Source organism: Amphiura filiformis, chromosome 10 (genome assembly GCF_039555335.1).
Source record: "Amphiura filiformis chromosome 10, Afil_fr2py, whole genome shotgun sequence".
Lineage (NCBI taxonomy): Eukaryota > Metazoa > Echinodermata > Ophiuroidea > Amphilepidida > Amphiuridae > Amphiura > Amphiura filiformis.
This window is the reverse complement of record NC_092637.1, coordinates 3385307-3403773: the sequence shown is the minus strand read 5'-3', so window position 1 is coordinate 3403773 and position 18467 is coordinate 3385307. Positions and strand designations below refer to the sequence as shown.

At 36.8% G+C, this 18467-nt stretch overlaps 2 protein-coding genes across 2 annotated transcripts; one reads left to right on the top strand and one right to left on the bottom strand.

Annotated features, from left to right (window-relative positions):
- Positions 1-751: 751 nt before the first annotated feature.
- LOC140163331 (cytochrome P450 2U1-like) lies at positions 752-1860 on the top strand. The gene is made up of 2 exons (XM_072186730.1): positions 752-1244; positions 1676-1860. The coding sequence occupies exons 1-2, from the start codon at positions 752-754 to the stop codon at positions 1858-1860; spliced, it is 678 nt and encodes a 225-aa protein (XP_072042831.1).
- A 2731-nt stretch (positions 1861-4591) lies between these two features.
- LOC140163330 (sulfotransferase 1C4-like) lies at positions 4592-12930 on the bottom strand. The gene is made up of 7 exons (XM_072186729.1): positions 12903-12930; positions 11513-11683; positions 10828-10952; positions 8812-9055; positions 6934-7028; positions 5007-5229; positions 4592-4710 (listed from the first exon to the last, which is right to left on the bottom strand). The coding sequence occupies exons 1-7, from the start codon at positions 12928-12930 to the stop codon at positions 4622-4624; spliced, it is 975 nt and encodes a 324-aa protein (XP_072042830.1). The 3' UTR covers positions 4592-4621.
- Positions 12931-18467: the final 5537 nt, after the last annotated feature.

Genomic DNA, 18467 nt, shown 5'->3' with positions numbered 1-18467 from the left:
CCCGTTTTGTCCTTTTGAACTACTTGAAGCTGCATTTTCAAATGTACTTTGTTGTTTGGCATTCGGTAAACGATATGATTATGAAGATCCAAAATTCCGCCGTTTACTACGCTTACTTAACAGAATTTTTGAAATTGCTTCCTATGCTGGAGCTGTTACCTTCATTCTTCTTTTAAAATACATTCCATTCAGTGGCACCAGAGAGCTTACAGGTAATACAGAATTTGGAGAATTTTTCAGAGAGATGGTAAAGGAAAACGAAAAAGACTATATAGACCTTTTTCTCAGACGTCACCAATCAATCGATATTGGGGTCCAGCATTCGAGTCATCAGCACCCAAACGCAAATACCGCGCCGGCGCGCGCGATCAACTTTGCACCACGCTAGGCGTCCTGCGCGGAATTGCCAGCTCGCAGTACGCGTTTAGTTCGCCACGGTGTAAAAAGTAAACAAAAACAAAGATTGAATTTTAAATAGCATCGCGGTTTTTCCGTATCTTTTGTATTTTATGGCATCAAAACAAACTGGAACAAAGGTAACTAGTATACAGAGTCCGTTTAAACAATTATTTTATGGAAGCTAAAGTGAAATATGACAAAACAGAGGGGAAATACGCAGTATTTGGTGTTTTTACACCGTGGACACGTGAGAAACGCACGTGTTGTTTGTTTACATCTCAGACCCCAATATCGATTAGGTGACGTCATCAGAAAAAGGTCTATACCCAACCAACCACAAAATTTCATAGATATGTATTTAGATCACCAACAGCATCAGAATGACTTAGAAGAAGCGTTTGATCACGAAGATCTTATAAGATGCCTGGGTGACCTGTTTGCTGCCGGAACTGAAACTTCTGCTACAACTACAAAATGGGCACTGCTGTATATGATGCTGGATCCAAACATTCAATTACGTGTACAACAAGAGCTTGATCAGGTTGTCGGTAAAAACCGTATGATAAGCCTTAAAGACCGGCCAAATCTTCCATACACGGAAGCCACAATAATGGAGGCTCAACGTATGAGCAGCATTCTACCATTAAGTGTGCCGCGTGCCACTAATGTCGATACCAAACTGAATGGATATGATATTCCAAGAGGTACAATCGTCATGCCGAATATTTGGGCGATTCATCATGACTCAACCATTTGGAATAAACCAGCGGAGTTTCGACCAGAAAGATTTCTTGACGAGCAAGGCTGTATTGTACGCAGAGACGAATTGGTTCCATTTTCAATCGGTAAGAAAATCAAAACACCCCCTGCATATTTTTAAAATATCAGGGGGGGGGGGCAGAGGCCCCCCTGACAAAAAATGAAAGAAAAAGTGCCCCTCTGACAAAAAGTGAAAGAGAAAATCAGGAGGGCAAAGGAAAAGAAAAAGGGCAAAGAACCCATTTCTAGCCAAATGCAGGGCCAAAATATTTGGCACAAAATGTTTGCAGGAATATTTTACAATAACATTATGAAATCATTTAAAAAATATTTTTATAGCGCGTTTTCATACAAAACGTTTTTAAAACGTTTTCTTGACATTCTTATAACCCGACATTGTTATTATAACATTTTTACCAAAACCAAAAATCCAAAATATAACCTGGGTGCTTTTATTTGTTACCAATACAACACACAAAAAATCAAATTTTCAATGTTGTTTATTTTTTGTTTATAGGTCGCCGAGAGTGTTTAGGGAAGCAGTTGGCACAGATGGAACTCTTCTTATACTTTTCGCACCGTATGAGTAAATTTACGTTTACGTTTCCAGAGGGCGCTACGCCTCCAAATATGCAAGGAATTATGGGAAATACTCTGACCCCTGCCTATTTTGAAGTGTGCGCAACACCACGTGCATTTTGATTTGCACACAATTCAATATAGGTTTAAAAAGTTGTTTTTTCTGCGATGTATTGTTCTCTCTTGGTGTATATATTTTTGTCGATTTGTCGATAGCCAGTGAAAAGAGAGAATATAAAAATGTTCGTTATTTTTTCTGCTAAAAGTGCTGACCACCGTGTCTATTGTTTTATTTGCCATATTGGCACCTTAACATGTATATGTGACATGCCATGTCAAAAGGAGACACTTTTGGGCAGGTTATCAATTTTGATGTTTTTACATAATAAATATAGAGATGTTTTGCTCTACAACGCCCTTTTCCCCAATGAAATCGGACATTTCCTAAGTTCGTAAGTTTTGTTATTATAAAATTGGAACTTGAGATATCGGTATTTAAAAATATTATTGACAATGTTGAGAGTACGAAATTACCGTGAAAAATGTCTCAAAAATACAAGATGCCAGTTATATTCCGATCTGAAACTATCAGACAATATTCTAAACATTAATAACATCGCAACAAACCCAAATTGTGAAAAATTAATCACCCGGGCAGATTTTTGGCTATTTCTCCATTTACGATCCTGCCCAAAAGTGTTCGCCTTTGACATGGGACGTCACATGTAAAGACATGAGCGCAAGAAGACCGTAAGTCCACTTGACCCCTCAACATGTATACACTAAAGCTACGTATAGTTTCTTAGTTTCTTTTAAAATGTTCAATACATGTTCCAGGGTGAAAACATCATGAAAGGTTGTGAAAGATTTGTTTTGGCCCCTGAACATGTATAAAACATTGCCAAACTATACGAAACTATACGCAACTTTAGTGTATACATGTTGAGGGGCCATGGCAGTGCATTTTGCTGTTGTGGACAACTGTTTGGTTACTGACCAGTGTTTAGAGTAGAGTATTGAAGTAATCCTGTGTGCAATTTTTGTTCATTTTTATGGAGATGATTTTTAGATATGACCTTGTGAAAAATTATAAGTTTCTTTTTGAGGCCAGTTTACAAAGTAATGGGCGTGTTAGATGATGAAATGAGCCCGGGAAATGAGGTGATATATCATGTTGCAAATGATTCTGGGAAATGTAAGATATCTTCTGTCAAAAGGTGGTTCCATGTGAGTTTTTTCTTAGTTACAAAAATAAAAAGATATTAAACTAAATTTCGTAGGGGAAGTGGTCAAAGTTTGACAAATTCAAAAGAGTAATCGCAACCGTGTCAATTTGAGCCCGGGAGTCGAGCGGTGAGTCGAGCCAACAAAGAAACGTTACTTTTTGTTCAGTGTCCTTAAAAGCGCATTTCGTGATCCACAGCATCATCCCCCCCACACACACACTTTTCTCCAAAAAAATTGAGATTTTCATATCACTGGAAGCCTCTGGCTACATAATGTTTATGTACAAAAATTTCTTGCAGATTAATTCGTTTAGCAAAGATATCATGAAATATACCAGAACAAAATTACAACACAGTGTCTATGGAGCAGTGTAATACACATAATCATGCATAACTCGCAAACGCACAATCAGAATGAACTGACATTTTGGGAATAAGCATTTTTCGTGGATGTCTACTGAAAAATGTCATAAAAGAGGATGCTAGGATCACGAAATACTCCTTTAATGTTCTTAAAAAGTCCTTATCACTTGACAAGGTACGTAATATCAACAACCCAGCAAACACAAAACGTTTTCGACATCATTCGCAAATGGTTATAAAAAGGTTGTCAGAAAACGTTTAAATGTCGGGTTATATAAAGGGTATATTAAGGGTTTTCATAACATTAAAAAACATTTTCTGATAATCTACTGCCCAGCACACACAAAATGTTTTACAGAAAACGTTTAAATGTCGGGTTATATAAAGGGTATCAAAACGTTTTAATAACATTCCAAAAACATTCTTGAAAACTTGATACAAAACATTTTATACAGAATGTTATTTTGGAGTTGAAAAAATATTTTGCGAAAAAATTTCGCCCAAAATATTTGCAATAACGTTTTAAAAACCTTAAAGGCCCATTCAGAGAATCAGATTTTGGTACATTTGTCATTTTCATAGATGTGCTAACATAGCCTGCGAGTGGTTCAGCCAAAAACCGTGTATTTAAGACAAAATAAGATATTTTATACGAATCTGTAATTTAGATACTGATAATATCTAAATTAGCTACATGTAGTTGAATGGGGCTTCAACTTTGTCAGTACTGCTGTTTTCTTCGTTTTTTGCCAAATTTGTCATTTCAAAATAGCAAATGACAATTTGAATGACTTACCCATCACTTTATAAACAATTTTATTTTTTTTACACTTACGCTGGATCACTGAATGGGTCTTTAAGTTAAAGATATTATTGTGTTTTTAATAGAGTCCTATCCATTACATAATAGATGGTCATAAGATTTCAGTAGCAGCGATCTGTACACGTCTTTTATAACACTAGAGTATGATGTTGTGAACATGTATACCACTCTTTAAATTGTAGCTTTACCTGCCTGCTCGTGCTTGAATATCACAGACTTTTTTGTCTACTTTAATCAGTTGACGTCTAAGCATGGACATCTGCGGCAAGAAGATTAGGCAAGATAGAAGCCAAAAACAATTACTTATAATTACTTTCAAGTTTAGTAGGTTTCTAGAGGTCAGGTATGATGACCAAAACCAAAAAGCATATAAAATAATATCAAATGTAACTTGTGCATTTCCATTAGTGGAGCAGGTAAACAGTTGTATACATTTTAATTTCGATATTATATTTTGTAGATAAATTCCAGATCACTTCCTGCCAGTTTTTTCCTTGATGTGCGCATTCATGATTTCATTTTGTGCCACAGTGAAGTGATTCCTCCAATCACCAACAGTACCTGCAATTAAATTAAAAATAATAGTACTGATGTTATTAGGATAATAATAATAATAATAATAATAATAATAATAATAATAATAATAATAATAATAATAATAATAATAATACATGTAATAATAATAATAATATAATAATGATAATAATAATAATAATAATAATAATAATAATAATAATAATAATAATAATAATAATAATAATAATAATAATAATAATAATAATAATAATAATAATAATAATAATAATAATAATAATAATAATAATAATACTACTAATAATAATAATAATTATGCCTACCTCCTCTCATGAAAGGTCTATGCTTAGATTTGTCATCTTCAACGGGTGTGGCTTTCTTGCTCTCAATGATCTTGTGTGTTTTTTCAATGAGTTTATCGGGATTAGTCATCGGGTTAGCTTTCATGCTCTCAAATGTACAGTGATTAGTGATGTTCTTTATGACGTCATCGGAAAAAGAGTACCCCAAGAAGTCAGACAGTTTCTCAACGACCCCTTTGAGATCCTATATGATGAAATATATATATATATACATTATATATAAAGGTCCGTTTAAAGGTCCGTTCATACTATGCCGCAATTGCTTTGGGATGCGGTGCGGCAACATACTGCAAAATTCTGCATTGCGGTATCGCAATAATGTTAAATACATTTTGGAAGTGCGATGAGTTGCAGTAAGTTGCGGCAAAAAGTAATCGATATATTGGTAACGCACCGCACCGTAAAGAAAATGACGTCGTATGAACGGACCTTTAGTTACATATAATATCAAACCTATAATTTATTTTTTATTAATAATTTGACCTGGTTTTATTTTATGAATTGATAAAAAAAATACAATTCTCTGGTACGTCGGTTAATTACTTTTTCAACGTGTGTACGTGAAATTGCAAATTTCCCTATATTTCCCGGTTCTTGCGCATGACCTTTGCGTATGATCGATTGTGCATCCCGTTTCTGAAATATTATGGTCGCTCCTCGAGCTCGGCTAGTCGCGTAGGTCACTTCACGTTTTATATAGACGGTATTAGGTCAATCCGTCTTGCAATGTTTGGAGGGCATCATCATCATCATCATCATCATCAGCAGCAGCAGCAGAAGCAGCATCGTCATTATCATCACTCGGCTGCGGAACAGGCGATTACAATCGTTCTCGAACTGTTGCGATCTTGGGCTAGCGAAACAATTTTTTGTTTGGGTGGAGCATCCATTCGGTATCTCTTAGGCATGTTAGGAGGAGCTAGACATACTGCATTCCTATGTACATTCCTCTTCCTATGTGGTTGAATATAAGAGGAGCTAAGAGGGGGAGGGGACAATCGACTTGAATTTTTACGAAGTGGCGGATCAAAAATGGGTAATTTTGACGAAATGATTGACGCCTATGACAGACAGGGACGATATATTGTAATCTGGTAATCGCTATACAGAAACCATGACGAATTTAGTATTTGCCTCTAGCATTTCCACACAAATCTTTATAAGAAGGCGATGTTGTTGTTTTTTTATAAAAAGCAAGTTTATGAACTAAAATTGACTACTATCTCGTAATCGGCGGGAATTCTTAGGCTTTTACCACTACGCCAAAATGTAGACCCATGTTAAGAGTGATATAGTTAACCTGTCTGGTCTATATTGTGCGTGTTAAAGAAAATAGACATAGTATAGGACTTATATGAATAACTTGTGATGCTTATGGCGAGATTTCACAAGACAATATCCTCGAAATACAAAATATAAATATTAATCCGCGATGTTATAAGGTCCGCCGATAACGAGCTGATCAAACTATACAATAATTATTCTAGTAGTCAATTTTAGTTCACAAAGAAGCTTATGCTAACTGCATATATCCCATATATAAAACCCAATTATGTTATCATATCTAGAAACTTGCTATTTATAATAAACCATCGCCTTCTTATCCAAAAGCAATGTGGTCTGTGGCACAGATTGCTTTGGGAAAATCTATTATAATAACATACCGTAAACGTATGATGTTTAGGAGTATAGCTTGGTACGAGTTTGAGTTCGTTTGCTTTCGTTGCTCGGTCAAGTGTCTTTTAAGACACTTGACTTACAAGCACTTAGTATTTGACAAAATCACCATTCGTTCCTTGACAAAGAATTCAAACAACGGCACTTTTACCATTAACATGCCCATTCGAATTATTTTGACATGTATGTGAATGTATTATGCTAAACATACCAATTTCATGTCTTCGAATGTTAAGAAAAGAACGTTGGGCTCGTTTCGCCTATTCCAATAGTATAGGTAATGATCCCACCATGGGCCAAATGTAACTGAAAATCAATATACAACAGGTGCATAGTGTAAATATTCACAAATTCGATTACTGCAGGTTAAACTTATAGACGAATCCAATTTCACGCATTCCTACACCTCAGTGGCAGCCATGGCTGGGTCCCCGCTGAGTATATCTCACCTGAAATGTGAAATGATGCGTTCTTGGCGGGAATGTTAAACTACATTCCATCACCCGTGTTACACGTAGACAAAAGAATGATGAAGGTTTACAACACAATACAATATAACATCGATTTTTAAGCGGCTTTAATCCACCCAATTGGACAATGATAACACCAGCTTGGTGCGCCGGGGACCTGACCATGATTTGAATTTTTGGATTCGTCCATACTGCAGTTAATGTCCGTTTTCCTATAAACAATACACAGTGCTCTTACCAATGACTTGTAACCTCTACAAATAGCGTACGTTAGAAGTATGGGTAATTGCCTAGTTAACGTTGCTGTGTGAAAAATAACCGGCCAATATTAACAGCACTCTTCTAAAATTCTAGAAAATATAGTTTTGTAACATGTCTTAAATTTTTAGCTAATTTAGATCTTTGGAAATATTCGTACTTTGGTGTTTTAGGAAGGATATGTAAACGACAGATAACACCAAAAAATATGAAGACATTATTTCCAAACCGTGTTAAGTCTGCAAACCACCATGCTTCTTATTTTCAAGAACGCTGGTTAACAATAAGCAGAGTATTGTCTCATTCCGTAAACAAAAGCCCACACAGAATTGTTGTCTAGCGTTCGCTTTATAATCGTTCACCCAACTGAAACTATAATACCAGCTCATTGCTCCATTGTACATGTAAAGCAGAAACATATGTTGTGTGTATTTAACCAGAGAAGATATGATTTAATCAGTTGAGCTGTTTTAAATGAATGTTATCTTGGTTTAATAGCTTTTAATGGGGTTTAAGTCCTGCAAAGGTCGTGGTGAATTATACTGTAGACATGACTGCATCATGCTATACTTAAGAAATAAAGGGTAATGCAGTATCCTTTATATTCATATAATGTATCCAATGCAGTAAATACGTAAATAATGGTTAAGGTGCAGCCAAACCGAGGAAATATTATCTGGGGGTAAAGGATAATAATCAGTCATATTCTATTCCCACAAAATTATTATAACCCACATCAATTTTGCCTAAAATTCTTCAGCTGTTTACGTCAAGCTCGAGCGGGTACGCGTGGGTGACAGCGCGTGTTACACCGCTCGACCATTATTGAAAATAAAGGGCTCTAACGTGATGTTTGTTTCACAGACATTGAATAATGTGTCGGAAGGGTAATAGAGCTTTAGTTAAAGTTTAACTAACGTTATTTAATTACCAACGTTTTAAGAACATTCAAAAATATTTTGAAAAAAAAGTGCAAAAAATCACAATGTTATTAAATTGTTCATACAAATATTTTGCAGTGACGTTTTGATGATGTTTTGATAACAATCTACAAAGTTATTAAAGTGTTTTGTCACGTAAAACGTATGTTCATTAGAGGCTAATGACTGCGCATCAGTTGTTTTGAGGGTATTGTGAACTATCTAAATATTGTGCTTTGGGACTGAGGGACACAGCCCGAGGGATATTCAGAGGTTCAAAGCACAATATTTAGATATTTCACAATATCCGAAAAAATAACTGATACAAATTCATTAACCTCATTCATAACCGTCACCTTTCACTTTTTAAATTCACGTCAAATTTTCTTCTTTTAAATTTGAAAACATAATAAAACAGAAGAGAACCATTTTCTTTCTTACCTTTCCCATTGATAAAATCAACGAAAAACTTTTCCCATGACTCGTAGCTCGGTAGTGCAGGAACAGTGTTATGGAAGTGGTAATATGAAACGCACACGTCCTTTGGGTTTCTTGCAACATAAACAACTCTAGACTTCTTCTTCATAATGTCAGGTGGTAATAGGTGCCCTGGTAGGTGAGATTTGATGGTACGTGGAGACTTCATTTTACCTATAAATTCGTAAGTTGGTGGAATTGGTATGTCCTTTAATAAAGAAATAAAGTGTGAATAAAGACACTTCAATTATCAGCAAGTTGGGGGTAAAGAATATGACATACTATAGGAGAAAAAAAGTAAAAGTACATAAAGTACTGTACAGGAAAGCGGAACTACGTACAGGTTGCCGATATAATAACCTCTGCTGTGACGTGTTTTTTTGCTGGTAATTAGTATCTTCATCAGGCTGTGATTGATGGTTTGGTCACGTTATAGTCATCGGTGAGGAGTTAATTTCACGGTGGGGTCCCAGACTTGATAACATGAAACGGAGACACCCTTCTTGTTGAGTGCTGCCCGCACGGCTCTTTCTCGGATGGCTTCTTTCACTTCCCTCTCAAACTACCTATTCTCCTTGTCGAAGAGTGGGTGAAGACTCGACTGTAGAATCCTGGTTGTCGTTGGAGCTTCCTCTCCGGTGCTGATTAAAAAGAGTGTTTTGTCTCTCCTACATAAGACTGGGCGTTGTTAGTTTCAGAGCACGTGATTCCATAAACTAGGTTAGACTGTTTCTCTTTTGGATCTTGTCTTTACGTGCACCAGTTTGCTCCGTAAATTATTAGAGGGCTTTTATAAGGTAGCTGAGCCGAACGACTTGAAAGTGTTTTTGATTTTCTCTGAAAGGTATGTTGAGTAAGGTATTGTAACCCTGGCATTGCTATCTCCCGTGTTATTTTCTTGTGGAGTGTTTCTGGTTGTGGTGGCTTTTCAAAAACCCAGTCTGGGTAACCGCACAGCTGAAGGGCACTGCGGATGTGTTTTGTTTTCCATCTGTTCGTCACTTTCTTCAGAAGTAATAGTATCCGCGAGGTGATATAAGGTACGCATCACCCTAATTTGTGCAAAAGAGGGTGATGTGACCCAAACTGTAGGTATTGGTCAGTATGGGTCGGTCTCCTGAAAACAGTAGTGAGGGTGTTATCAGGGTTAATTTGAACAAGACTAGGAAAGCAAGCCGGTTGTGTTTGCTACTTTCCTGAGTGAACTTAATAATGGAGTCAACTTCATCGATGTACTTGAATAAGTTGTCTTTTTCGTTCTGATCAATAACAATGAATGTATCATCCACGTATCTGAGCCAGAGTCTTGGAGGTTTGCCTGGAAAATTCTTCAGGACGCATTGCTCAAATTTTTCTTTACGTAAAGTCAATACTAATTGGTGAAAGGGATATACTACTTCCTCGCCGATTACCATCACGAGACCATCTCTGCGCAGTCTGATGAAGACCCGGTGACCCGTCACAACGCTACTAAAAATTGTTGGTGAATCCAGAATTTGATTCATATTATTGTCTATTTTATACTACTTGATGACTCAAAACATTCATAACCTTGTTACAAACACGTTCATTGCAAGAGCATAAATGGTGCAGTAGCTCAATGACTCCATAAGCCTAACTTAAAGGGAGTCTCCGGCAATCATAACATTATGCCTTATATGTTAGAACAATAATTATCAAGCACGAATCATGTGGTCTTATTTAAAACAAACTAATATTGACCATCAAAACGAATACAAACAGTCGAGCTCTCAGCACGCGATATTCAAAATTCCCGCGCCGAAATTGTTTGTGCAATGACGTAATGGTTATTTGTGCTCAACTGTCGTCAGCCTTCATTGTATTACTGGGACGTCATTGCAATTTCGGCGCCCGGGAATTTTGAATATCGCGTGTTGAAAGACCGATGTTTTTAATCGTTTTTATGGTCACTGTGAGTACATAATGTTGTGATTGCCGGAGACTCCCTTTAATTAGTACCTCAGTTCCTGTCAATACATTGGCTTCCATGAACGGCACACGCAGCCATGTATGAGACTTATTCAGCTGGCTCAAATCACCTTCGTTACAGATTGCAGAAACAACTTCTTGCGACCATGTTGTACCTTAAATTGTAAAGGTGTATTTGAAGACCTGAGCGCAAGAAGACCGTAAGTCCACTTGGCCCCTTAACATGTATACACTAAAGTTGCGTATAGTTTCGTATATAGTTTGGAATGTTTCATACATGTTCAGGGGCCAAAACAAATCTTTCACAACCTTTCACGATGTTTTCACCCTGGAACATGTATTAAAGATTATAAAACCCTATGAAACTATACGTAACTTTGGTGTAGACATGTTCGTGGGCCAAGTGGACTTACGATCTTCTTGCGCTCAGGTCTACATTTGAATTACAATCTCAGCAATAATATTTGAGTTATATGCAATAATTATTGCTTATGATTGATATGATACGCAACATGTGATAACTCAATACACAACATTATCCAGGAATAAAGCCCTGTACTGTGTGTGCATTCTCTAGTCAGCGTTCAAAATAACTCAATGCAATCAATATTGCTTTGGAATGCAGAAATGTTTTGAAATAGCATGATTTGTTGCTGTATATAATCTATTATATTTCTTTATTGTTTTATCGCGTAATTAATAATAATAATTTTACCTGCTTTGGCGTATGTAACAATAAAAACGTCATCAGATCGGGCCTGCCAGGTTTTCATTGCTTCTATTGTAGACGGTGAAACAAGATGAACTGGAAATGGGACGCCCTCTACCTCGTACATGTCAAGATTTGGGCAATAGAAAAGGCCATTAGCTTCGATAAGTTTTTCAACTGTAGCAAATGGTAGTATAATGAAAACAGTTATTATTTTAGCTACACTGAAAGAAAATTCAACTGAAAATGATGTCCACAGTATCGTTCTAGTAGGTGTACATTTTAATGAAGAAGGCGCAATTCGAATATTAAAATGTGGATTCAGGCGAAAAACAGTGGCAAATTAATTGAAGTTACCTCTTTTGGAGTATTTCGGAGACTTTGTGGGTGTCTGTAATCATATTCATACGTGCACTGCATTTACTTTGCAATTGCTCACTTTGCAAGCGCTACCGACGAGTAATAAAGACGAGTTGCTGTATACCTTTGACCTCATTTCTACAAATAATGTTTGTGCTATTAGAATGGGTCTTAGAACACGTGATTAGTCGTATTATACCAACACTGACTGAGTACTGGAACCCCAACAAGTACTTACATGTATGACTGAGCTTATAATTGAATGTGGATAAAAAAAAAACCCATTTTACTTTATTGATAACAAAATGAACTGCGAAATAGTTAATAGATATAAGGTGACTCCTCGCTCATGATTTGCGCAATAGATTTCCTGGCAGCCACGATCGATCAGCAACTGTATTCAATTCATTTAAATGATGTGCCTCAAATAAGGCTGTAAATAATTGTACATCGACGACTAAAGTGGGCCGTTTGTGCTTTCGGCTATTCAATCACACCCGTGGGCTGTATGAGAACAAAAGGTACCTCTCGCTTACGTAGGCGCAATCACATTACTTTCTTTTGAGCACTTATTAACAGTCGCCTGCCTTGGTAAGTGTTAACACACTCTACACCAACGCGGTGGAAACAAGTGCTAATAAGAACAATGATACTGTATTGCACTATATAGCATCTCTTAAATTGGGTGATTCCTCATTCAATATAAGCTCAGCCAATCCCAGCCATGCAATAAAGCATGTGGGTTCCAATTCGCTGTTTGTGTTGGTATGATATGATTGATTTTAAATTCAAAGTCAAATTATATATAAGTGTGTTTATAGCGCTGGGAATATAAAATAGGGACTCGTTGTGCGGGATGAATGACGAACCCCCACAACAAGTTAATTCAGGGACTCTGGCCCCTAACGCCAAGGCGCGTAAGGAAAAGATAAGGGCACTTTGGTCTGTGAACAATACTCCGGCATGACGTTGCCTTTACCTGTGCTAGCATGATTATATAAAAGTACAAGGAAAAAGGATACGTCTTATATCTTACCAGTTTCGGTTCCAAAAACTTCTTCCATATTGCAGGTGGCTACGAATAATTAAAAAGAATATACAGCCTGTCTCAAAAAAAAATTGGGCAAGTGAAAAGCGCCCTCTTTGGCAATTAGAAAATACCGCTATGACATGATGCTTACATCAACGTCAAGGGCGTAGTCTTAGCTCTCGAATACCGTTTGTTCTGTTCAATTTGCTTGTTTTAATCTCGAGCTATGTTTAGTTAATGACGAAAGGGTAAAATCCAAATTGTGCCACTTTTACTAGGGAAGAGGGCTTTACATGTAAATCAGTGATAGCATCAAGTTTATCAAGAGTTCCTTCGTGAAATCAAAAGAATGCACCAATTACACAATACAAAAAAACTTTTTACTGTTTTTACTGTTTTATCATGATGCAGGAATAACGAATTTCTTTTCCACTTAAAACAGACTAAAAGATAAATAAATATTTCACATTCTGCTGTAAAATTTAAAACATATGCATGCCAAATAATTTTATCATGGTAAATACTGTTCTCTTAGTCACTTAAGACATGTTAAAAGACAAACAAATATTGCACACTTAGCCTATAGGTTAATGAATGCGTATTACTTGTTGGGATAGAAATTAGACAAAATAATGCACGCGCGCTGATGTTGATGCGTGCAATTCACGAGTCCCGAAGGGGGAGTGCATTAGACGCATCAACATCAGCTATCATTGATTTTACATGTACAGCTCTCTTGCCTAGTAAAAGCGGCACAATTGTGATTTTACCCTTTCGTTGTTAAATAAACATATCTCGAGATTAAAATAAGCAAATTGAACAGAACAAACGGCATTTGAGAGCTAAGACTGCGCCCTTGACGTTGATGTAAACATAGTGTCACAACGGTATTTTCTAATTGCCAAAGAGGGCGCTTTTCACTTGCACAATCTTTTTTGAGACATGCTGTAACTGTGACTTTCCATGATAGCCATAATCAAAATTCGTGTTTGATACTTCGCGTCGATAGGTAGTAAAATTATTGTTCTCATCAAGTGATGGCGCCACTGAGGTGGCATGGGGCAATCACTCAACTCAAACTTGCGCTTTTCGAAGTCACCAAAATCCCATAAAAATAACCCCCTAACCCCCCTAGATTTCACTTGCCTCCCCCTTAATATCATCTGTAAAAGCTTGCAGAATACTTCTGGTATTATGAAACAACTTCTTAGCCCATAAACTAGAATTCATGTATATAACTAGACTACACGATGTGTCAAAAGATATGCTTCATACAAACTTCAAAAACATTTTGAAAATAATTTCTAGAAGAAATCGCCAGAACTAAATCGCGATCAAGGACTGGAATTGCCAATCTTATACAACGTCCTCATTCGACCAAAAGTCGCCAATTGTCAACAAAAGGGCAAGTCCATCACAACATCTTAGGACTTCTTCTGATGAGGATGTGTGTCACACATCGAAAATTCAAGGTTAGTTGAATTTTTGTGCTGAAAGTCAGTTCCAAAATTCCGGGATGCTGTTTTTGAATATTGTACGTGTGAGCCTCAACAGTGGAATTGTTACCAGAAACTAATAATTAATGCCTGGAATGAGGCTCAGAGGCTGTGCAGCTCAGCACAGATTTTATCCTAGATCTGGTCTACCCTGCTACCCAGTCACTTCGAAAAGGATATAAACACGTGTTAACGACATTCAGAAAACATTTTTGAAAACGTGATGCAAAACATTATAACATAATGCTACTTAAAAGTTGACAAAATATTTTGCTAAAATGTTTGCCCAAAATATTTTGACGTGACTCCAGTACGTCAACCAGCTGAAGAAGTGAACTAGGAATGAGTCACGAAAATTTCTGAGTAAGTTTACAAGTTTCCAATAGTTATATTTAAAAAAAAGTATTCGTGACATATAACCCGACATTTAAATGTTATTAAAAACGCAAAAGAACGTGTTTATATTCACTGGGTTTAAATAAACGTGTTATTACCTTAGATATTGTAGTAGAATTCTGGAATACAGCTTTATCAAATAATTGCAAGCAGTTCTATCCGTGCAATGGGGCAATACACTTGTCTGTTGCTTATCAATTTAGGGGTGGCGTCCAAAACCTTCGGTCTTGACCTGTTATCTTGCATGCGGACTGACTGTTGAAGTACGTAGTATTCAAACAAACAAGTCAAATTCGTTGTCAGGACGTTGTCGATTAGAGTCACGCGGTAGCTTGACCAGCAAGTTTAAAAAAAACGACTGATAAAGAAGAATAAACAGATGCACCGCGAGACTATATTTACACGGAACAAAACGCTATTGTTCTATGATATTTTCGCTGGGTACAAAATATATCTAAAACCATGCTAAATCGTATTTACTGTCCAAAGTGTCATATTTTAATAACTCTCTATTTCAAAAAGTTACACGAATCTTACAGTCAATCCGATTGTTTGATAATAAACAAACATTCTTGCTTTATTTCACGCGGTATTTCATAGCTAAAATTAGTGGCAAATCTTAGCTAATCATACTGATCTCCACAATCTTTCGACACTGCTACAGCCATACATGGCTGTCACTGTCGCACTAATTTTTCAGATTCACTTTCAAATATACCCAGGCATTTTCCTGGATACCCTACATACAAATTCTGGACCCCATTCGCCAAAAAATCAAGTTTTTCACAATTCTTTTATTCTTTCCGGACCACAGCATATATTCATATTAATAAATACTCCACTTTCACACATCGTAATATCGGGACGTCCCCGTGGCGAAGTGGTTAAGGCCATGGACTTCTAATCCATTTATGAATTTTTGCTCAAGTTCGAAACTTCCCACCACTTTTTTTTTTGAATGTTTTATTAACCAATTTATTGTCGTAAATCAAGAATAACACCATTTCAAACATCCATTGCTATTGTGATATAATTATTTTTTTCATCAAACAAACATGTTTGATTTTTTATTCACATTAAGGCCTAGGCCTTGGGCCTACTTTCACCATCCAGATGCTATCACCATGCCTGACTATCATGGCATCTTCGTCATTTAAAACACCGAAATTTATTTATTATTCATTATTTATTTATCAGTGGCTCTGTTCACAGCTCAGACTGAAATTATATTTGATATACATATTATAAATGAAAATCACAAACCGCGAAAGATCGCCAACAACTGCCGCTGAATATTGATATCCAACTAGATTTCCCCACAGGGCTAAAGGGCAGGACTTAATTAGGGAATTAAAATCACAAACCGCGAAAGATCGCCGACAACCGCCGCTTAATAGGGGTATCCAACTAGGGCTACAAAGAACTACAAACCGCGAAATTTGGATATCCAACCAGATTGCCCGCATGCACATCGAGTATATGGATATCCAACAAATTAAGACCACAAACCGCGTAAGATCGCCAACAACTGCCGCTCAATATTGATATCCAAGTAGATTGAACCCGCAGGGCTATAAAGAACCACAAACCGCGAAATTTGGATATGGAACTATTGCCCCACAGGGCTTCAAAGAACCACAAACCACGAAATATGGATATCCAACAAGCTTAAACTACAAATTAGCTCCCGATAGAGAGCAGGACTTGATGAAATTAAAACCACAAAACACGAAAGATTACAAAGAACCACAAACCGCGAAAGACTAGATTGCCCGCAGGCCTATCGATTATAAAGAATCACAAACCACGAAATACGGATATCCAACAAGCTTAGACTATAAACTAGCTCCCGATAGAGGGCAGGGCTTGATGAGGGAAATTAAAACCACAAACCACGATATTCAACTCTATTGCCCCGCTGGGCTACAAAGAGCCACAAACCCCGAAATTGGGATATCCAATTAGATTGCCCGCAGGCCTATCGATTATTCGATTATAAAGAACCACAAACCGCGAAAGATCAACAACAACTGCCGCTTAATATTGATACCAACTAGATTGCTCCGCAGGGCTATAAAGAACCACAAACCGCGAAATTTGGATATGCAACTAGATTGCCCCACAGGGCTACAAAGATCCACAAACCCCGAAATATGGATATTCAACAAGCTTAAACTATAAATTAGCTCCCGATAGAGTGCAGGGCTTGATGAAAACCACAAACCACGAAAGATCGCCGACAACCGCCGCTTAATAGGAATATTCAACTAGGTTGCCCCGAAGGGCTACAAAGAACCACAAACCGCGAAATTCGGATAGCCAAGTAGATTGCCCCGCAGGGCTACAAAGAACCACCAACATTAAAACACGATTATCTGGGGCGTTTAGACGCTTCCGTAGTATAGGCTTAAATATAATGCGCATTTACCAGTTCCGACATGAAGTAGGCCTAAATCGGATTTACTTTATGTGTGTCTCTCTGGCATTGTCAACATTGGGTGTGTGTTGTTCATATTTACATTTTATTTACATATTTACGTAGCCTTGAATAATTAAAGTATATTAAAATGTTTATTGACCATTGTGTACGCCTCTGAACATTACAGTCACACGTGACGAGCAAGTTTTAAAAATAAACGACTGATAAAGTTCTGTTTAAATATTTATTGTCATGAATCAAGAATGGCAACTTCAAACATCCATTTTTCGTTTTATTCGTTTTATGGTGCACTTCATAACCTGACTTTCCAAGCTTGGAGCTGCTTGGCTACATTCATAAAAAGAAAAGAAATCTACCCAAAAAACGTTGACAACGTAAAGAAATCAGCAAGTTTAAAAAACCCACCTCGGCTCACTTTTTGAAACTTGGTCCCATTTGAACACCAACAGCAAATCAGTGTTTTATTTTATTTCAACAGAATACATCGTTTCCAACAAGATTACAAACAAGCCTACTTGTTATTCGTTTAATTCAACATTAATCATGATATTCTAAAACAAAACACCAAAAGATATTGAATTATCATGCAAGAACAAGATAATAATCGTTCAGGTCGTTCCAGAAAGCTTACAAATTAATATCGCATCTGCACATTAAAGATACATAACACTTCTGGAAATGTTTTAAATTGATGTAAATATGATAAAGTTTAAATCAGTACCTTTTACAAATGGGACCAAGTTTCAAAAAGTGAGCCGAGGTGGGTTTTTTAAACTTGCTGATTTCTTTACGTTGTCAACGTTTTTTGGTAGATTACATGTAAACCCCGTACCTACATTATTATAGGTTTTCTTTTTCAACACAAACCTATACTTTGATCAGCTCGTTATTGGCGGGCCTTGTACATCGCGTATTAATATCAAAACATTTTATTGCTAGAATTGTATGGTGACACCTCGCAAAAACCATTATTAATTACAGTCCTTTACTTTAGTCTACTTTCTTTAACACGCAAATTGTAGACCAGAACACTATATGTCATCACTCTTAATGCGGGTATACTCTTCCGCGTAGTGGTAAAAGCCTAACATTTCCCGCCTATTACGAGCTGATCAGACTATAAACTGCAAATTATGATATCATATTCAAGCCACTTTATCTAGTACATAAATGGACAAGACTGTTCAATTACGTAGTATTCAAACAAACAAGTCAAATTCGTTGTCAGGACGTTGTCGA